Below are 19,533 nucleotides of genomic sequence, written 5' to 3'. Positions count from 1 at the left end.
TTGCAGTGAAAGTTGGCTGTTCCAGTATGACCTAGAAACTAAAAGATAGTCAATGCAGTGGAAGACAGAACCCCCAGACTACAAAAAGTAAGAATGTCAAAATCAAAATTGAAAACTATGCTTCTTGTTTTCTTCAATATAAAAGGATTTATTATGGCTGGATATGTCCCACAAAATCACACTGTCAATCAAACATACTCCATTGAAGTTCTGACAAGGCTGTATGGAAAAATTCAAAGGAAGAGACCTGAATTGTGGAAGGGTGGTTGGATGCTCCAACACATAACACACTTTGTTCACCAGCGTCTGGCCAAAAAACAAATCCCTGTGTGTAAACATGCACTGCATTCACCCAATATAGCCCGTTGTGACTTTTTTCTCTTCCATAAACTGAAAAAAATACACTTAAGACTACTTTTCAGTCCATTAAAGACATTCAGAAAAAAATTACCACGAAGTGTTAAAAGTGCTTACAGAAGATAACTTTCAGGAATGTTTCTGTGCTTGGAAAAAAAAGTATGGAACAAGGCAATTATTTTGAAGGGGATAACTTGTAAGGTATGAAATATTTCATAATATCTAATTTATTGCAACAGTCATTATTATTATCAACCACACCTTGTATTACGATGGGAGAAAGAATTGATGTACAGTGGTCCTTGGTCGGGGAACTGAAAAGTGCACAAGGAAGGTTGAAATATAATAAATTATCCCAAGTCAAGTCCTGCCTGCCATTTTAACAGTTCCTCATAGCAATGCTGAGTGTGAGAGAATATTCATTCAGTTTAGAAAATCAGAAACTGAGTTCAGATCTTCTTCTGGTGCAGTTTTGGAAATGCTCCTAACAGCCATGTCTCAACAGTAGTGTCATTGTTATGATTAAAACTCTGACTTAACATTTTTGAAGAGGGCAAAGTCTGATTGGAAGTGTATAACAATATCTTTCTTGAAGAAATCAGTCGATATGTATTACAAGGTGTTTGAAACCTTGGTTTGTGCTGCTGTTGATCCCAATATTCTTCTTCTTATTATTATTATTATTAGCAGCCACATGGTGCAAGAAAGACTGAGGCTTAAGCTGCACCAGCCAAAAACAAATTCCCGAGTTACCCTGAGAGAGAAGTAGAAGGGAATCACCAAGAAAGAGAAGAATGATGATATCCAGCTCAGGGCCTTGGGTATGCCAAGCCCATACTCACCAGATGTGAGCCCCTGCGGTAAAATATACTGAGAAGAATCCAAACAAACATGGTACACCAGCTGAGAAAATGCGTGGAGAGTCAGAATGAACACTTTGAACACATGTAATGTAAATTCCATTGGTTCCAGACTTTTTGGACACCCTGTAGAATTTCTAAACAGAAATCCATAGGAGAGAGGGCAATATGTTAGGTAAGCTAATGTTCAAAGGTATACTGTACTGGAAAACAAGCCTAAGACTGGATTTTAATATGAAATGTGTATTTTGCCAGTGAAAGTGCAATGTGGACTTTAAAAAAAAATTGTTATTTTCCAAAAATCTCCTGTTTTCCTCCTTTTTTCCAAAATGTCATGTTCCCCCCCCCCCTCTTTTTGTCCAATACCTGATTAACATTTCTGATTTACAGCTTTTTAAAAGTTTTCTTTTTTATTTTTTTTTCCAGCTTTTTAACAGCAGAGAAATAGAGAAATTGACACACATCAAAATTATAGATATTAATAAAGTGCAGAGAGATAGTGTGTGAGTGCAAGCCTCTTTCCCCTGTCTCTTCACTTACAGTAATCACCAAAAAAAAAAAAAAAAAAACAATCTCACCACTCTCTCTCTGTTTTTGGTTGTTGCTTTCGTTTTGCTTTATTGTTTCAAGCCATCTACTAATATGGTGTTCTTTGCATGGCTTGCACCTCAGGGGTGGGCCTCAAGTCCAAACATAATGTGCGCGCGTGCACACACACACACACACACACACACACACACACACACAAAATTGGGTTGATAAGCTTGACTCTGAAATTATTGAGAAGAACTAGTAGCATTATTATTATTATTATTAGCCATATGGTGCTAGCGCAGCATAAACTTCAGGAAGCGCCGACCGGGCTAGCCGAGTGGGTAAAGTACCTGCCCGGCAACCCAAAGGTCGCGGGTTCGATTCCCGCCTCGGGCTTGGATCAAAGTACAGAAAAAACCTTGGTAGGTGCAATATGGCCACAGAAGCCGATGCGCCAACAACTACCAAATCAAAAAAAAAAAAAAAAAACTTCAGGAAGCCTGAAGTTTATGCTGCGCTAGCCAAAAAAAATTTAAGCACCCTGAGAGAGAGAAATAGGAGGGGAAGCACCAAAAAAGAGAAGAATGATGATCTGCCTAGTAGTGGCTCTTTTGGAGCATGCAGTATGCTTGCTGTGCAACCTCCATTCCCTTCCATGCTCCTACCAAACAGTAGCTGTCCAAAGATGCCTATAGACATCCATGCTTTCATAATCCATTAGATCTTCCTGGATAAGCAAGTGACTCAGACCAGTATGTAAGGAGGGTGAGCCACACAAGTTAGTGCTTGTCGTGGCAGGCTTTCCTTATCCTTCCTCATCTCCACTGCTCATCTCCCTTCAATCCATCCTCCCTTACAGGGGAGTCCTCCCAGTGAGAGAACTAATGGCTGGTGTCAAGTGGCCACTCATAAAGCTCAACATAATGTCAGACACAAAACCTACTCTCACACTTGCCTGCAGAAATGCCAACATCACATGGCAACCACAAGTTGTATTAGGTACTTCTATAAGCAAAACCACACACAGCAGCAGCAGAGCACATCATAAACAATATTGTATGCAAAATATGGAGAGAGAGAGAGAGAGAGAGAGAGAGAGAGAGAGAGAGAGAGAGAGAGAGAGAGAGAGAGAGAGAGAGAGAATTGTGTAACCATCTTGGAAGTTCCACACCTGTGATGGGGGGGGATGGAGGTCAGAGTACCACATCCATCATAATGAATTATCTGATGCAGAATGGAATAACAACAATTTGTGATGGATATCCTTAGGTTGTGATGGGGATAATGTTAATACAGGAGCAGAAATCAGTTGTTATACTCACTGAGCAACTATTAGGAGGCTAGTACAAAGGATTGTGTAAAATTGCTAGGTAGTAACACCATTTACTGCATCACCTTATTCAGACTGGAAGGATCTTCTTCAGGGTCCCATGTTTTTACTGATCTTGCTGGAAACTAATTAAGTCCTGTGAAATTCAGTAGATTTACTCCATTAGAAGTTAAATTGGATAAAAATTACATACTTATCAATAATTGTGTAATCATTGCAAACAATAAACAACAGTATAAAATATCAGATAAAAGTAATTCTCATAAATAAAAATCCATGTTGTAAAAATATAACTGGAAACTCCTCCCTTTTTTTATAGGTGTGTTAGCATATATGTGTAATGCATCTTTGTCTTCACCATGTCTATTTGTTTGCTCACATATAACAAGTCAACTTCGAGTGTATGTATTTTTGTGAAATTTTATGCTGGGGCATTTTAAAAAGATTTGTCAAGTCCTTGTTAAAATCAAATCGGTAGAAATTTAGTAATTATTATTTCTTTGTTTGTCCGCACATCCCACTCGACTCTCAGTGAATGGATTTTCATGAAATTTTATATTTGGAACTTTTGGCAAGATTTATCGTGTCTTCTGAAATTTTATTAAAATCAAACCAATAGAAATATGGAAATTATTATTTATTTGTCTGTTTATCCATAAGTAACAACTTGATTTATAGTGGTTGGATTTTTCACAAAATTTATATTTAGCTGTAGAGCAATTTTTCAAGCCATCCCAAATTTCATTAAAATCAGACCAAAGGAAATCTGGCAGTTATTTTATTTTTTCATACATGTACCACATAGGCTATCCATATACCATATTTTGTGGGTGATGCACTGCATATTATGTTGATTGCCATGTATTGTTGGAGGAATAAATGGGCTATGTGGCAGATTAATAGAAAAACAATGTTTTCAGTGCATGTTTTTTGCCTCCCCCCCTTTTTTTTTTTTGGTTATAAATTACAAATAATAACTATTTATTTTCTAATGCCCCTGAAATGCAACATGCTGCACATTAACTTGTTTTAATAAAGTTAGCTTATGCTTCAAAAAAAAAAATTTTTTTTTTCATTATTTAATTCCTTTATTACAAACATAATGGTTACTACTAGTGTTCTCCCCAGGCCCTATCGAATGGTCGCACCGCCCAGTGAATTTAACTGACTGCCTGACTAAAATTTAAGAGATTCTCACGGTACCGTATGGTACTGCTCACTGATCTTGATCAATATTAATTTGAACATACTATGCGATCAAGGTCAATGTGACAGGAGCATATAATGTTAAATTATGCAATTAATTTGTGTGTGGATCGCTGAAGTCACATTTATAAATAACAGAAAATTTTATAATATTGCGAAGTATTACACTTCCCCACCCAGCTACTTCACAATGCCAAAATTTTTTGGGGAGAACAGCGAATACTAACGACATATTTTTATTCCACCCAGTAGAGGGTTAATCTGTAGACTTAATCATTGAAAAAAAAAAAAAAAAATATGTAAGCATGACTTGGTTTCAAACTAGCATTTAAGTGGAGAAAATATCTAGCATTCCTGGGAATTATAATAGTGATTTTTCGGTCCATCTTTGACACCACAGACAACTAGCATTAGCAAACTATCATTATGACTAGGTCCAATTTTGAAAGACTCATCTAATGGCACTAATAAGGCACGTAGTTATCATAGATTTCTAGAGCTATTTATTTTCTAATGCCCCTGAAATGCAACATGCTGCACATTAACTTGTTTTAATTGTGTGTTTATTGCTGTATTATCCTATTGTCTTTTCTTATATATCTTCTTTTCTCTCAGGTCTCCATCTTTATATTACAGTTATGGACGTGAGTACGCTGATCCTTATTTGGGCCATAGTATAGGTCCTATGGCTGGTTACGGAGTAAGTGATATTAATGGCATTATTTCCTATAACTCAGTTATAATCTGTAATAACTTACTTTATTTATTCTATTTTCATTTTTTTTTTTTTTTTAAGAAAGTGGGGGGGGGTTCAAGGCAGCATTCTGAGCAAGGAAGTACCTTGTATGTAATTGTAAATTATAGTCACAATTTATTTTCTCTAATTTAAAGGGAAGTAAGTAATTTAGTACATTTGAATGTATCAAATTTAAGCCTTGGTCAGTTGCACTCCTAAAAGGAATGCAAGGATCATGTGGCATATTGGTAAATTAATTTTAGTGTATTGGAATATGTTAGTGTACCTATCAGTAGACCTATGTTCTATTCATTTAGTCAAAATTTTGAAACATCTTTGCCTTTTGTTTTCAAGAAAAGATGGGTATGTGTAGATTTTACAGATTTGAGGTGCATTATTGTATTAGGTATACATGTTCGCAGGGAGCATTCTGCTCTCTCCAAAGATTGAAGCCAAGAAATCGACACAGAAACTTAGTCTTATGTCCAGCTTAAAGATAAATTCACACTGTTAATATCTTAGTGTCACTAAATTGTAAATATCTTTTTAAATTTTAGAGCATCACCTAAACAGGTGAATCTACTGTGCGTTTAAAAATCTGAGACACTGACAGGAAGACAAATGTTTTGAAGCTTACTCATCTCTTATCACCCAGCCTCTGTTAGCAAATGTATGCTTAACAGAATGAGTAATTCTTTGGATTGATCTTTCGAGAGAGAAGAAAATGATCACGTACTTAATGCAAAATCTGTCAGATTTTGTTTTCTGCATTAAAGTATGAGTATTTTGAATGCAGATTACAACTGTATTTGTTTTGTATTTTCTCTGGTTTCTAAACCAGAGAAACCCATACAAAATCAGTTCAGGGTATTTTGTGACGTAAGTTGCAGCAATGTGCCTTTTGTCATAAAATATCAAATTTTAATTTACATGAGATTCAGATTCTAGAGAAATTTTATATAGTTATAATCAAAGTATAAACTTTTAAGTTAAAAAAAGTTATGAAACATAATATAAAATAATATATATATATATATATAATTGCCAGAGCTTATGTATGTCTTGCCTCCAATAGTTACAGAATGATTAGGCAAAATGTGAAACTAGTGTTAGTTGAGGTTCCCAGGTGTAAAATTATACAATGTTTTAAAGATTTATGCACAATTACAATTTTATTGCAATTAATGTAACATGTTAATAACATATTAAATATTTAACAATTTTTCTTGTTAAACTGACATATGGAGCCAATAGCCAAGATATTTAGCCAGAATCTTAGTTCCACTTTCACCTAGTAGCATTTTTCTGTATAAGATGTCTTTTGATGAAACATTTTGTCGTTTTCATCATCGAAATGCCCATGTATGATGGAGGAAAATATAATTGCAGGAAATATATCTCTAAGGATTGGAGGTTTTTTTTTTTTTTTTTGAAGGCATCCAGCATTTCTTTAACAGTATCAGCCATGTCTGTTTTAACATTGCCTAGGAAGTTGGCAGCAGCCATTTTAAGAGCTCCGTGCTGCTTTGCCAATTGAGTTTAATATGGCTTCATTATATGTTGGCATGTATAAATTTTCTGATTTGTGGACTAGAGAAAATATCTTCGATTTTTGCTTCATTTATTATTCGGATTCTATTTGTTAATTCATGTCTTTTCCAAAATTATTTCATTGAGCCTAATATAGTTGGAAGGGAAAGTAAAAAATATATTTGCAATAGGCTGCTAATATAGGCTCTGTCAAGCTATTTGATGCCTGGGAGCTAAATGACAGGGAAGTGGAAGACAAATTGTTGAAGTTAATGAGTAACTAATGCACCTGGAGCTTTCAATTACATTAAAAGAAGCAGTGAAAGCGGTAAGCAAACCTTTAGCCATAATTATGAGAATATCCTTAGATTTGTGAGAAGTTGTTTATGGATTGGAGATGTGAAAATGTCTCTCCAGTTCACGGGATGGGGGGAAATAAAAGGATGTAGTGAGTAATTATAAACCTGTTATCTTGACCTGTTCTAGGAAAAATAATGGGGTGACTAGTTAAAGAAGCAGTGAAGAACCATCCAGATAGGAATGCATTTATGAAACACTAACAGCATGGATTTGTTAAGGGGCAAACTTGTCTGACCAATCTGATTAGATCCTATGACGTTGTAACAAAGATAAAAAATAAGTTTGATATTATCTACTTTGATTTTGGAAAAGCTTTTGATACTGTTCCACAGGAAAGACTGCCATACAAATTGGAGAAGTGTTCAGGTCTAGGCCCATTGTTGTTTTCTATATTTATTAATGATATTGATGAAAGTACGAGGGCTGTTCCGAAAATATGCAGCTGGCAACTCTGCTTCGTTGCTATGGAAATGAGTGACTTTGCGATCTAGGAATGTTCCCCCACCTTTTCTTAGTTTGTACAAGCTTATCACGTAGTATTAATTTTTGTGTTCGTTATTAACAGTTTATGTGAAGCATGTTTTATGATGGGGGATGAGAAAGATATTTCGTTAATTATTAGACAAAGAATCGCAATTGAATTTTGTGTAAAGTTAGGCAAAAGTGGTCAGAATACGTTTGAGATGATTCAAGAAGCATACAGTGAAGAAGCCTTGGGCAGAATGGCCATATTTAAATGGTGGAAGCATTTTAAGTACAGGGGAGGGGAAGCATACGAGATGAACAAAGAAGCTGGTGTCCATCAACCTCAGTGAACGATGAAAACATTGAGGAAGCCAAATTATTGAAAAAAAAAAAAATAGACATTTATCAATTCTTGATCTAGCAGTTCAGTTGAATGTTGGTGTAGCAAAGTGTCACGAAATTGTAAAGATGCACCTTAACATGTCATGTGTTTACACAAGATGGGTACTACGCATCTTACCGCAGAACAAAAAGAACAGCATGTTCAACTTTCTCAAGCCTTTATTGTCAAGATGGAAGATGATCCCGACTTTTTAAATAAAATAATCACGTGTGACGAGTCCTGGATTAAACATTTTTATCCCGAGTCCAAACAGCAGTCAAGCATATGGAAACACCTCCAAAAAAATTTCGAGTTTTTGGTTCATCAAAAAAATTGATGTTGATTTGGTTTTTTGATGCGTGCGGAATAATACTGTAGCACTGGGTTCCTGAGAAACAAACTGTAAATGGAGAATATTATGCTAACACGTTGCGAGTTCACCTCAAAGGAGCAATTAGCAAAAAAAAAAAAAAAGACCAGAACTGCTTAATCAAGAATGGTTTCTTCTTTCACACACTAGGCCACTTCGCACAACCAGAAATGCAAGCTTTAGTGAAAATTGGTGGTCAACCATTAGACCACCCTCCATACTGCCCCCAGACCTCGCACCATGCAATTTCTGTGTTTTCTCAAGCCTCAAAAAAGAAGAGTTGAGAGGAAAAAAATTTAACACAAGTGAAAAAGTTAAATCTGCCACATCTGTTATCCTACAACACCTTTCAGAAAATTGACGTGTCTCAGGTGCTAGTGAACCGCTGTGAAAGGTGTATAGAATGTGAAGGATGCTATTTCGAAAAGGAGACCCATACCAACCTCCCAAATGACTCAGACTCAAGAGTAATGATCTCAGTTTGTGTATTTTCGGAACAGCCCTCGTATATTAGGCTTAATTTTTTTTTTTTTTTTTTTATGAAAACCCCAAACACGAAAGGTATCAAAACCTATAGTACTTAGTACCGTGCATGGGTTGAGAAGTATGGGGGGGGGGGATGCCAGAAACTTTGCTCTAGACACTAAACATGGGTTTCACCACTTCAAGCCTCCAATAAGCAAAGTGGTGGTATTTCACCGGTTGATGAAAGTCATCTACCACCTGACTGTCTACATTTACAAAGTTTGGCAGGTTGATTAATGACAGTAAGCTGCTGCAACAAGATCTAAAAAAAAATTGGGCGGGTGGGCTGAGAAATTGGCAGTTGAAGTTTAACAAATGTCAAATGTAAGATACTGTGTACGGGTAGCAGTAATTCAAATTAACTTACCAATTGTTTGGTACTACACTCAGGGTGGTGGTAAATGAAGAAGACCTAGGGGATAGTTGTTCAGTCAGATATGATGTTCTCTGCAATGCAAACAGGCTGCCAGGAAAGCACATTGGGTTTTGTCAGTAATTGGAGGAGGTGATTATCCTAGATGTTAAGGTAATGGTCAGGCCATATCTTGAGTACTGCACATAGGTCTAGAGGCCTCATTTTAGGAATGATGCTTGAACAGGTACAGAGAAAGACAGCGAAATCGGTGAGGAAAACAAAGGGATGCTCTTGCCAAGAAAGGCTTCATTCTGCAAATTGCAGCATCTGGACACTAGGCTCTTGTGAGGTGATATGATTGAGGCATTTAAGGCCTTGAATGGATTGAGCAAGCTCAGTGCTGATGACATTCTTCTGCTTGCTCAGACTGCACAGGAGGGGATATAAATTCAAATTGAGAAAAGGTCGTTGACTAGATGTATGGACGGCTGATTGCCAGAACAAACTTACACCTGTTGTTGTGGATTGTATAGCTTGAATAAATTCAAGGAAGAACTAAATATACTATTGTAGTGGATGCATAGGTGAAATGAAAAGTTTTTATTTTTATGGCTGATGCTGTATAAGCTTACTTTTTTGCAACATTTGCCACTGCTAATACTAATATTCACTTTTCTGAAATCCAGTTATTGTGATGTAATGTGGAGTGACTTTTTTTTTTTTTTAATGTCTATCAACCATTGCAATTAGAACTTTTTGTTTTCAAACAGTTTTATTAAGCGCTGCTCAAAAGAATATCATTACGATTTTATTAATTTAGTGTACATTATATATATATATATATATATAGTAGAGCCCACTCAATATGGTGGGTTAGGTTACAGATCCCCCCCGCTGAAAAGTAGAACATAGCTTTTCTTTCACTTGCAAATGCATATAAAAGCCTAATAACATGTTTACACTATCGTATGCTGTAACAGACTGAATCACCGACAATAAAATGATGCCTGACGCCCTTCTTGGATTTAGCTGCTGAGCCTGTCATGCCCGTCAAAAAACAGGGCCCTACTGAATACAGGCGGGCCTTGATTAACGCGATTAATTCGTCCCGCGAGCGCAAAACGGAAACAATAGGAAAATTTATAATTGGTCCTTGACCTTCTGGAATGTCCATAAAGAATTTTAAAAATAACTTTTGAACTGTATATAATGTAAAAGATAATGAAAATAATTATGGAATTAAATGTTTATTGCATAAAACAGCGGTTCTTAAACTGTGCACCGCGGAATATTTTAAATTTTCGAGGGAAACAGCGGTTCTTAAACTGTGCACCGCGGAATATTTTAAATTTTCGAGGGAAACAGCGATACTCGACATCTGTCGGACGCCGCGCGAACTACTAGTTCGAGGTAGTTCACAGTTTCAGCATTTCTTATTAAGTTGTTTGGACCCAACTAACCGAAACTGTTAGGTATTTCTTTTGGTCTGGGTGCGCCTTGAAAAAATTACTGAGACATTAAAGGCGCTGTGAACCGAGAAACTTTGGGAACCTCTGACATAAAATACACAATGGAGAAATTACTGTTGCAGAAATATTTGAACAGTGTTGACTTTCTATTTTCGTCAACCAATTTCCGATAGCCGACAACAATCTTCTCTGGGCCCTGGTGAAATAAATATCGCAGAGAACATCAAACCTTTTGTTTGAGGTTCTATGCGATATGAAAGATTTCATCTAATTCTTTTACCGTTATCTCCTTCGTGTTACATTTTCATCTGGCGCATTTAAAAATTTGAATTTTTAAATGCAAGTCTGCATTGACTTTATTAGCAGGAGACAAACATGTCTTCTTCTGATGGTTGATGGAACACACCGAGGCGGGCAGCAGGCAAACGTTTGTTTATTGACCGTACGACTCGCAGTAAGCTTAACGCACGATTCAAATCTTTTTCAACTATCGCATAAAAAAAAGGTCGCATTAACTGGAAATTTGCATCGTGTAAAGTGAAAAGTGGTATCATTTTTCAAATAGCGTTAACTGAATATCGTGTTAATTGAACTTGCATTATGCGAGGCCTAGCTGTGTATATATATACAGTGCAACTTCTATTTAACGAATTTCTCTATATTATGAATTTTTTTGCAAAACATTGCACCTTGAAACGAAATTACGTGTAAAATTAACCCCATACGACAAAGTGTTAGTCTCTCTATAACAAATTTTAAAAAAAATTTGTAAAAGCATTTTTGAAGATTTTCAAGCATTTACTGCTAAACAGCTGCTCAAATATACTGCCTCCTTCCTTCCGAAATTGCGCATTAGCATCTGGAATTAAATAATCATCCTTTTAGTGAACATTTGTGGCCATTGACGCCTGTAGGATGGTCTTTGTTTCCTTTTTGTTACAGTTATTAAACCAAATGGGTTTTCTTAAAAGTGGTTGTAAACGTTACAATAAATAGCGTAGATTTGTAAATTGATGTTGGCTCAGGGGAAAGCGAAATTCGCTGCAGTAAACCTTTAGCATGCTGTGGCGGCAATACATAGAATGCTGCCATAGTCGGTTTTTAGTAACGCCTACTGAGTGACATTCGCTTCTCACCTCAACTGTACCACGTGACCTTCATGTCAATCATTATATGATATGTCCGTTCTCATCTAACTGGACCCCCACTAGATGGTTTTCATGTTTTTTTTTTTTTTTTCCCCCGTTCGTTGTCAGTCACATAGGCTATATGCTCTTTTTTTTTTTTTTCCCCCTGAAAAGTAACATACAGCATACATTAATCATAAATTTTCTTTCGTGTATATATGAATGAAAGCGGAATAAAAGAAATTCAAAAAGTCGTATATTTCTTCAAAGTGAGTGATACTGTTGAATTGGCAAGCGAACGTCATTGAGTGGGCGGTACCTGTACTAACAATTCACTGTATGGCCAGCGCAGCGAAGTTTGCAGCGTATGTATCGGCAAAAGCTGCAGTCCAGTAATTTTTACAATTGCGAAAACAATGTCCAAGAAAAAGTGTTTAAGTATTAATGATAAAGCAAAGATTGTTATGTATTGACCAGGATTTTAAGAAAAAAGATGTTGCGGAGAAATATGACATATCTGCAAGCAATTTATCTATGAATTTAAAAAAATTGAGAATCAATTTTAATGCAATTGAAGGAGGAGCAGACAAGAAGCGAATTAAGTTGTGTATATACGAAGATTGTTGATAAAGCTGTTCTAAAATGGGTGCAAATGATACGTGAAAAGAATATCCCAATATCGAGCCTAATAATTAAGCAACAAGCTCTGAAATTTGCACAGTCCCTTGGATATAAAGAATTTAATGTGAGCACTGGATGGCTAGATAAATATAAGAAGCGCCACAGAATTGCGGAAAAGGTTATTTGTGGAGAAAGTGTTAATGTAAGCGAAGAAGATTGCAACAGTTGGAGGAACAATACCAGAAGATTTTGGAAGAATAGGAGCGTAAGGATGTTTCTAATGCTGATGAAATTGGTTTATTCTTTAAATGTCTACCGAATAGAACACTTGCTTTTAAGGATGATAAATGTTTTGGCAGAAAACAAAGCAAAGAAAGAATCACTGTGCTAGTTGGAGCAAATATGACAGGAAGTGAAAAATTAAGACTTTTGGTCGTCGGAATATCAAAAAACCCAAGATGTTTTAGAGGCACAAAATCTTTGGAAGTTGACTACACCTTTAATAAAAAAGCATGGATGACAAGTGATATTTTTGAAGAATGGATATGAAAACTAGACAAGCGTATAACAAAAGAAATCGTGTTGGTAACTGACAACTGTCCGGCACATCCTGCCAAACTTAAAAAAAGTGCGAAGTTGTTTTTATCACCAAATGTAACGTCAAAACTCCAGCCAATGGACCAAGGCATTATTAAAAATTTTAAATTTCATTATCAAAAGAGAATAATAATGAAGATTGTCAATGCATTATCAGAAAATAGAAACTTGGAGGTTACAATTAACCTTAGAGATTGCATCTCCGAACTGACAAAAGTTTGGACAAACGATGTCACTGAATACACTATTCAAAATTGTTTTTCGAAAGCGGGATTTGCATTGAATACAGAAGTCGGACAACGACTGGACGAACAAGATGAACTGCCCCTTTCACAACTGAAAAACTTTTGGATATTATTAGAATCGTTTGGAAACATCGAAAATGAAATAACAATGGATAGTTATGTTTATGTAGATCACAGCAGAACATCCAAATGAAGATGAAATACTGCTGAACAGTGTTAGACGCGACCATGATCACAAAGAAATTAACGATGACGCTGAAGAGACGCATCAGAACAATCCGTAGAAAAGCCAACTCGCGAAGAAATGATTAACGCTTTTAAAATGGTTCGTATGGGTCTACAGTTTTGTGAAAATGTTCCTAATAATTGCTCGGAACAGATGTGAGGTTTTCTTTGAGTATCAGACAATTTTTTTATTGTACTGTGCAAACGAAAATTACAGATTTTTTTAATTTGTGATATTTACCAGCGAAAATTGTATAAACGTAATTTAAATAAGTATGTTTTTTAAATAAAATACATTAAAAATAAATGTAGATTCGTTTTCATTTTCTAATAAAAAAGATATTCTCTGTATAACGAAATTTCTCTATAACGGATTTATCAAATTCAACTGTATATATATATATACAGGTGACCCCCGCTTAACGCTGATCATTCGTTCCGGAAAAACAGAGCGCTAAGTGAATCCGCGCTAAGCGAGCGCCGCTTTCCCATAAGGTAACATATGTATTTATGAGCTGCGGTCGGTGCCATAGTATATTTCCTAATCAATAATAAACAGTAATGAAAAGATGCACAAATGTCGGTCAAAATATTTAATATTCAAATATTTGCACATATAAAATATTCTGCATTACATACGTATAATTATGTGGTAACTACTTGCATATCAAAAGTAAACTTAAAATTCCAATTAAAATAATGAATTTAATTGATTTAATTTAATGGATGAATTTAGGCATTCGTTTCCACAGAAGTCCCGCTTCATCTATGTTAAAAACTTGTTGAGATGTATAACACATAATACCCCTCTTCAATAATTTTAACAAGTTCTTTTTTGAAAGTTTCGGCTCCTTGATCTGCACTAGGCTTCTCCCTGGATTTTAAATTAATTATACCAGCCCTTACCAGATTTAAATGGTTCCACATTTTTTTTTTTAGGCGAGTTTTCTTCAGATCATCATATTGGCTAATCTTTCTCTCTCTCTTTATTTTATTTTTTTTTTTTATATTTAACTTAACTGAATTCTGCATTGGATATTATCTTCAATAAAATTAGTTAGTCTTTCCATTTCAATCCTAATAGCCAGCCTAGCCCTAGTTGCTTGCAGTGGAACAGCTATCTTTCCCGCCGCTAAAATTATTTCTTTATTTTTTTGTTTATAATTGTTCTTACAGTTAAACTTGCGAGTCATAAATTATGGCACACATCCGCTTGTCTTTGACCGGAATCGATTCGCTTCAAAACGTCTAATTTGATTTTCAAATTCAGTCTTTTTCTTACATTTATAGTCTTCGTACTGCGCCCAGACGTTGTTGCTTTTTCATTCCTATTGGTCATTATTAGCTCTTCGAAAATGTAACCTCGTTGGTTGAATTAATTATGATACAATGTTCAAGTAAACTTTCCGTTATGCATGTCTAATACCGTACTGAGTGATGAGTAGACTTCGGATAAATGCATATAACGCAAATATTACAAGCAATATACTTGATCATTTTTAAAAATGTTGATCTCGGAACTACGTAACAAGTCACTGTACTGCAATTAAATTAGCGTGCGAGAAAATTTCACTGAGCGTGGGAAACCAAACGTTTTAATGCTGTTTTGCTATTCATTTTCAAACTATCAACTCCATCAAATGAAACAATTTCGTTAAATATGCCAAAAATGCAATCTGTAAAAGAGCGTTATAGTGATCTGTGACTAGTTATAGTGATCTGTCACAGATCACTATAACTAGTCAGATACAGGTTATAATATAAGAACAGCGTTATAGCGAATCCGCGTAAAGCGAACCGCGTTATAACGGGGGCCTACTGTATATATGTGGCTGGATTTTGTGTACTAATAAAAGGTTTTTACTCTTACTCTATACATGCATATTTTTATTGCAGTCACAATAAATACTGTATAGTAATAAAATAAACCAAAACCTCCTCTATAAAAATAGGTGGATTTTATTTTATTTTTTTGTTGAATAGACTTTTACATATAATCTTTTAATACCTTGCCTTTTCCTTCTCCCTTTAGGCTGCAGTATACAGGAGTGGATACAGTAGATTTACCCCCTACTAAGTGTGTTTTTTATCAGGTTTTCAAGATCCAGAGAACTTTTAAAGTGATTCCTAAATCATCACTTTGAAGGGTATAATGAACTGCACAGCACAAAGGCTATCAGTGCCGTCTGGAAAAAATACTCGCACATTCTTTCAACTGTTTTTATTTATTCTGCATCAGGGGTGGAAGGAGAAACATTGTGGTTGATAGCAGTATAATTTACTATTTTATCTATTTTCACACCAAGCAGTGGTATGATACCAAATTCTTCAGTTGTTCCTTGCATTCAAACTTCATGACATAAAATCCTTCTAGTCACAGGGTTTTGGTTCAGTCCTTCATTTTCAGTTTTGGTGATTTTAACCATGTCATCTTTACTAAGCGTATGATAAATGGTTCGTGCTTCATCACATTGTATATAAACACACCAACACATTTAGAAATGTTTAGTGAAAATTTTGTCATTTGGGTAAACATTGTATATCATGCTTTTAAATTTGTTTATGATGTTGACTTTTTTCCAATAAAAATGAAACTGGTAACATGCTCCTGTTTGAAATTTCACAAGTGAAGAAGTTACATGTATAAAAGTAACATCCTATCCAAGAATTTTTTTTATGTCTGTGAGTGCATGTGATGAAATGGCTCTTCAGAAGAGATTCATTTGTGTACATTTATCATAATGTATCATAAACTTGCAGTTTCCAAATGAAATGCATAATTTTGCTAGAATATATTTATTACAAAATTGCAGAAATCATATTCGTTTTTAACATTTATGTTGTTACATAATTGTTCCGCTAGACAAGTAGGGGAATTTTTTGTAAATGTACCACCGAGTGTATGAATAACAGTGGAGAAATCACATCTTCCCTCCCACAGAATTTGAGAGAATTTTGATTTTGATGATATTTAACATGTGAACCAAGGAATCTCACATAGTAGCTACAGTGATTTGCTGCTTATCAATGATCTTCATTTGTGGTTCTATATCCAGCTGGAGTCTCTGGAACATGGCAGCTGAGTGCACGCAGCTATGAACTTGAATGCTCATGTTGAATGTTAGAGTAGCATAACATAGCTACTCCAGTTTGTAAAGTTAATATTCCAGTCCTCATCTATAGCTGTACTTCCTGTACTAAATAGACTTATGTAGTTGTTTATTATCAATAGTATTACATTGCTTATGCATATAAGCATTGGACATTTTTAACACTTTCATGTTATGAACCAAACTGTTCATATTTTACACTGAGGTACAGGTAAGGTTTGTACAATGTAAGTTCTGACTCTTTTCTACATTTGTAGGAAATGAATGTTACTTTCCTGTAAAGTATAACTGGTGTACTTTACATGAATGGTTGTTGTCTTTATGTGGCATTAAAACATTGAAAAACCAACCTACTATTTAATGGATAAATGAAATCATGCATACACTTAAAAAGCCCTTGAACTAAGAAAGCAAAATCCATCTTTGTCAAAATTTTATCATTGCTTTCATTAATAAGGTTTAATCTATTGTTTTATAATTAACCTTTCTTATTTCAAAGGCTAAAATGTAAATTTCAGTGGGTTTTTCTGTCAATTTCCTTTCTTCTTCCTGCCCTACAGTTTCATTATTAAAGCTGCTTCATGTCATTGTTGCTTGTCTTTGTGTAGCAATATGAGTCTTGTTTTAGTTTATGATGAGTGTTTATTTTCATGTTGCAAAATGCTGCATTTTGTGCATTCTTTGCATGTGCAACAACTGCACTGTAATGTTTATTCACTCTAGAGCAGTGATAAAAGTTTGCCTTTGTAACATTATATAAGAATCTCCTATTTACATAAGTATGTAGAACAAGTGTATTTGAATTTTTAATGCTAATGATGCTGTCAGATTAAAAGTGTCCATCTAAAGCATTTGTAGTTATTGCATGAATTTATGTTTCCTAACACATCCTAACATTGAAAAGGTTCTGTTCTTTGTTACTGACACATAACACATTCCTTAAATGATTCTTTCACAGCAACTTTAATTTTATTTACAAACTGAAGGAAGAAATAATTGCATGCTTACTACAAAACATTTTCTAAATTTTTGGTTTGTTTTAATAAGATTCTTTGCATGAGTTTTTTTTTTTTTTTTTAATTTTGTAACAAATTAATGCTTCACACAGCCTTTCTGTAATTGCAATTAGGGAATTATCCTCATTAAAGACAGTCTTCAGAAATCCAGCAACTGTATAAAATATTTAGTTTCATTTTAATTGAGAGATGGAATTTGTTATCAAATAATATTACTTCTTAAAAAAAAAAAAAAAAAAAAAAAAACATTTTATTAGAGGCAAGTGTGTTTCCATATTTTCTAAATTCATTTCACATAGTCATTAATATGGTGCTTTATCAGATATTTTTGTTTCAGCTGCTGTGCAAGTTACTTTGGTAAAAAGTTTCCCAAAGTTTCCACCATAGGTAAAGGTCAGTTGGATATAGGAGGCTGCAGCTCTTAAAACAAAACTATCCTTGAAAACACAGAACTGTTTGTGGAAAATGCTTGTTTTACTGAACAGCCAAGCACTTGATGCCTCCATGAGAAGCATCAAATGCTTGTGCTATAAAGTGAAATCCCATTAGAACAAATACTATTTTAACAAAAGTATTTCTAGATCTTGGCTGACTTCCATTTTCATCAGTGCTCTTCACATCTTGTTTGACAAAAAAATCAATACAAAAAATTATTTTCAAAGACCACCTGTGTCTAAAATGTGAAAGAAAAACTTCACTGGAAACTTAAATGGTACTGTGTAAATATTTGAAGGTTTTATGTTTTTGTGGTATGTAAGAACTTGTACTATTCATATAAGTTTGGTGTTTGCAACAAATACCGAACAAAAGTGTAAATTATCTTCTGTTTCGATCTGCTACGTTTGTGGATATCATATAGGGATTAAGAAAGTAAACTTGATTGTAAAACATTAATGGCACCAAGTTTTGCAGTGCATATGAAGACTGTTTTGGGTACTTTTTCTGCTATGCTATTTGCAAGTAACATTATGGTAGGTGCATGCCTTTTGCTGTACTTGAAATGGGGATAGACCCAAAAAACCATAGTGAGGATTGCTAATTTTGTATGGTAGATATCAAGGCTTGCCTTGATATCTACCAAAATGAAGAGTGTTCAGAAATGGATGATGAATCTGGTGAACAAGATAATTAGGATTACACCTCAGAAGCCTGTTCAAGTAAAGCAACACATTTTCCTAATCAGCAAGAATTATATAACTTAGTGGGGGACTTGGATCCAATCAAATCCAGTGCAGAGCTCTTGAAATCTCATTTAAAAGATTGGAATATAATGGATTCCAGCTACAGTCAGTTCTGCTATGACGCGGTACATGTGTTCCTAAAAATCTCCGCATTGTGGTATTTTGCACATTAAAAACAACAGGGCTTATGGGAACAACAGAGTCAGAGCACTCAAAAATTGTTCAGTCTGGTAAGTAAAACACTAAAAAAAGTTAGAAACCAATAAAATTGCTAGCACAGGTATAAACATCTTAAATTTAATAAATATTACAGTAAATATAGCACTTTACTTGACAGGATAAGAAGTGTTTGATATTTCTGTTCACTGAGATTTTTTTTTTTTTTTTTCTTTCTTTTTTTGGATTGTAAAATTTAAAACAGTAAAAAAGATATGACGAACATGGAACACATAAATTGCACAAGTGATATACGGAGTAACAAGTTTACGAAGCTTAAAAAATAGAAATGAAGAGAAGATTCTGAAAATTTATTTACATATGTATGATTGAAGATGTCATGGAAGGGGAAACGCATTTCACCATAATAACATAAAAACCCACAGAATTCTAGCTATTGGTATTAACGCAAAGGCAATAAGATCAAGTTTACTACCCGTTTACATTGAATATTGCATTAACAGAAAAGCCCAAAAACGGAGACCTGCAGAAATGTGCTTCTCCGTTCAGACTATCCTGCCTTACAAAATTTCTGTTCGAACAGAAAAACGTGAGCTCCTGGAAACGCGAGTCGGCCTACAATACAGCGAATGACAACAGCGTCGCTGACTAATGGGAAATATAGCTCTCACACATTTGAAATTTTTTAACTTTAGAAATTTGTATGTATTGCTGTGCAGATTATTACATTCAGCTCGGTGCTGGGTTTGCATTCA

General features: G+C 34.9%; 2 protein-coding genes across 6 annotated transcripts in view; one reads left to right on the top strand and one right to left on the bottom strand.

The window, feature by feature from the left end:
• Positions 1 to 16,847, top strand: part of LOC150079162 (RNA binding protein fox-1 homolog 3-like) — a 468,684-nt gene extending 451,837 nt beyond the window's left edge. For 2 of the 4 annotated variants that reach the window (XM_090383522.1, XM_090383524.1), the window contains exons 10-11: positions 4,903 to 4,987; positions 15,327 to 16,847. In XM_090383522.1, coding sequence (XP_090239648.1) covers positions 4,903 to 4,987; positions 15,327 to 15,371 — 130 coding nt within the window. In that variant the 3' untranslated portion in view covers positions 15,372 to 16,847. The remainder of the gene's footprint in view (positions 1 to 4,902; positions 4,988 to 15,326) is intronic. The other 2 variants (XM_090383521.1, XM_090383525.1) reach the window with 1 other exon arrangement.
• A 622-nt stretch (positions 16,848 to 17,469) lies between these two features.
• Positions 17,470 to 19,533, bottom strand: part of LOC150079161 (centromere protein X-like) — an 87,299-nt gene continuing 85,235 nt past the window's right edge. For both annotated transcript variants that reach the window (XM_090383526.1, XM_090383527.1), the window contains one exon: positions 17,470 to 17,574. In XM_090383526.1, the coding sequence (XP_090239652.1) occupies positions 17,560 to 17,574 (15 nt within the window). In that variant the 3' untranslated portion in view covers positions 17,470 to 17,559. The remainder of the gene's footprint in view (positions 17,575 to 19,533) is intronic.

The sequence above is a fragment of the Mastigoproctus giganteus genome, chromosome 10 (assembly GCF_048544385.1).
Source record: "Mastigoproctus giganteus isolate SK-2022 chromosome 10, ASM4854438v1, whole genome shotgun sequence".
Taxonomy (NCBI): domain Eukaryota; kingdom Metazoa; phylum Arthropoda; class Arachnida; order Uropygi; family Thelyphonidae; genus Mastigoproctus; species Mastigoproctus giganteus.
The sequence above is the reverse complement of the archived record's forward strand: the minus strand, read 5'-3'. Positions and strand labels throughout refer to the sequence as shown.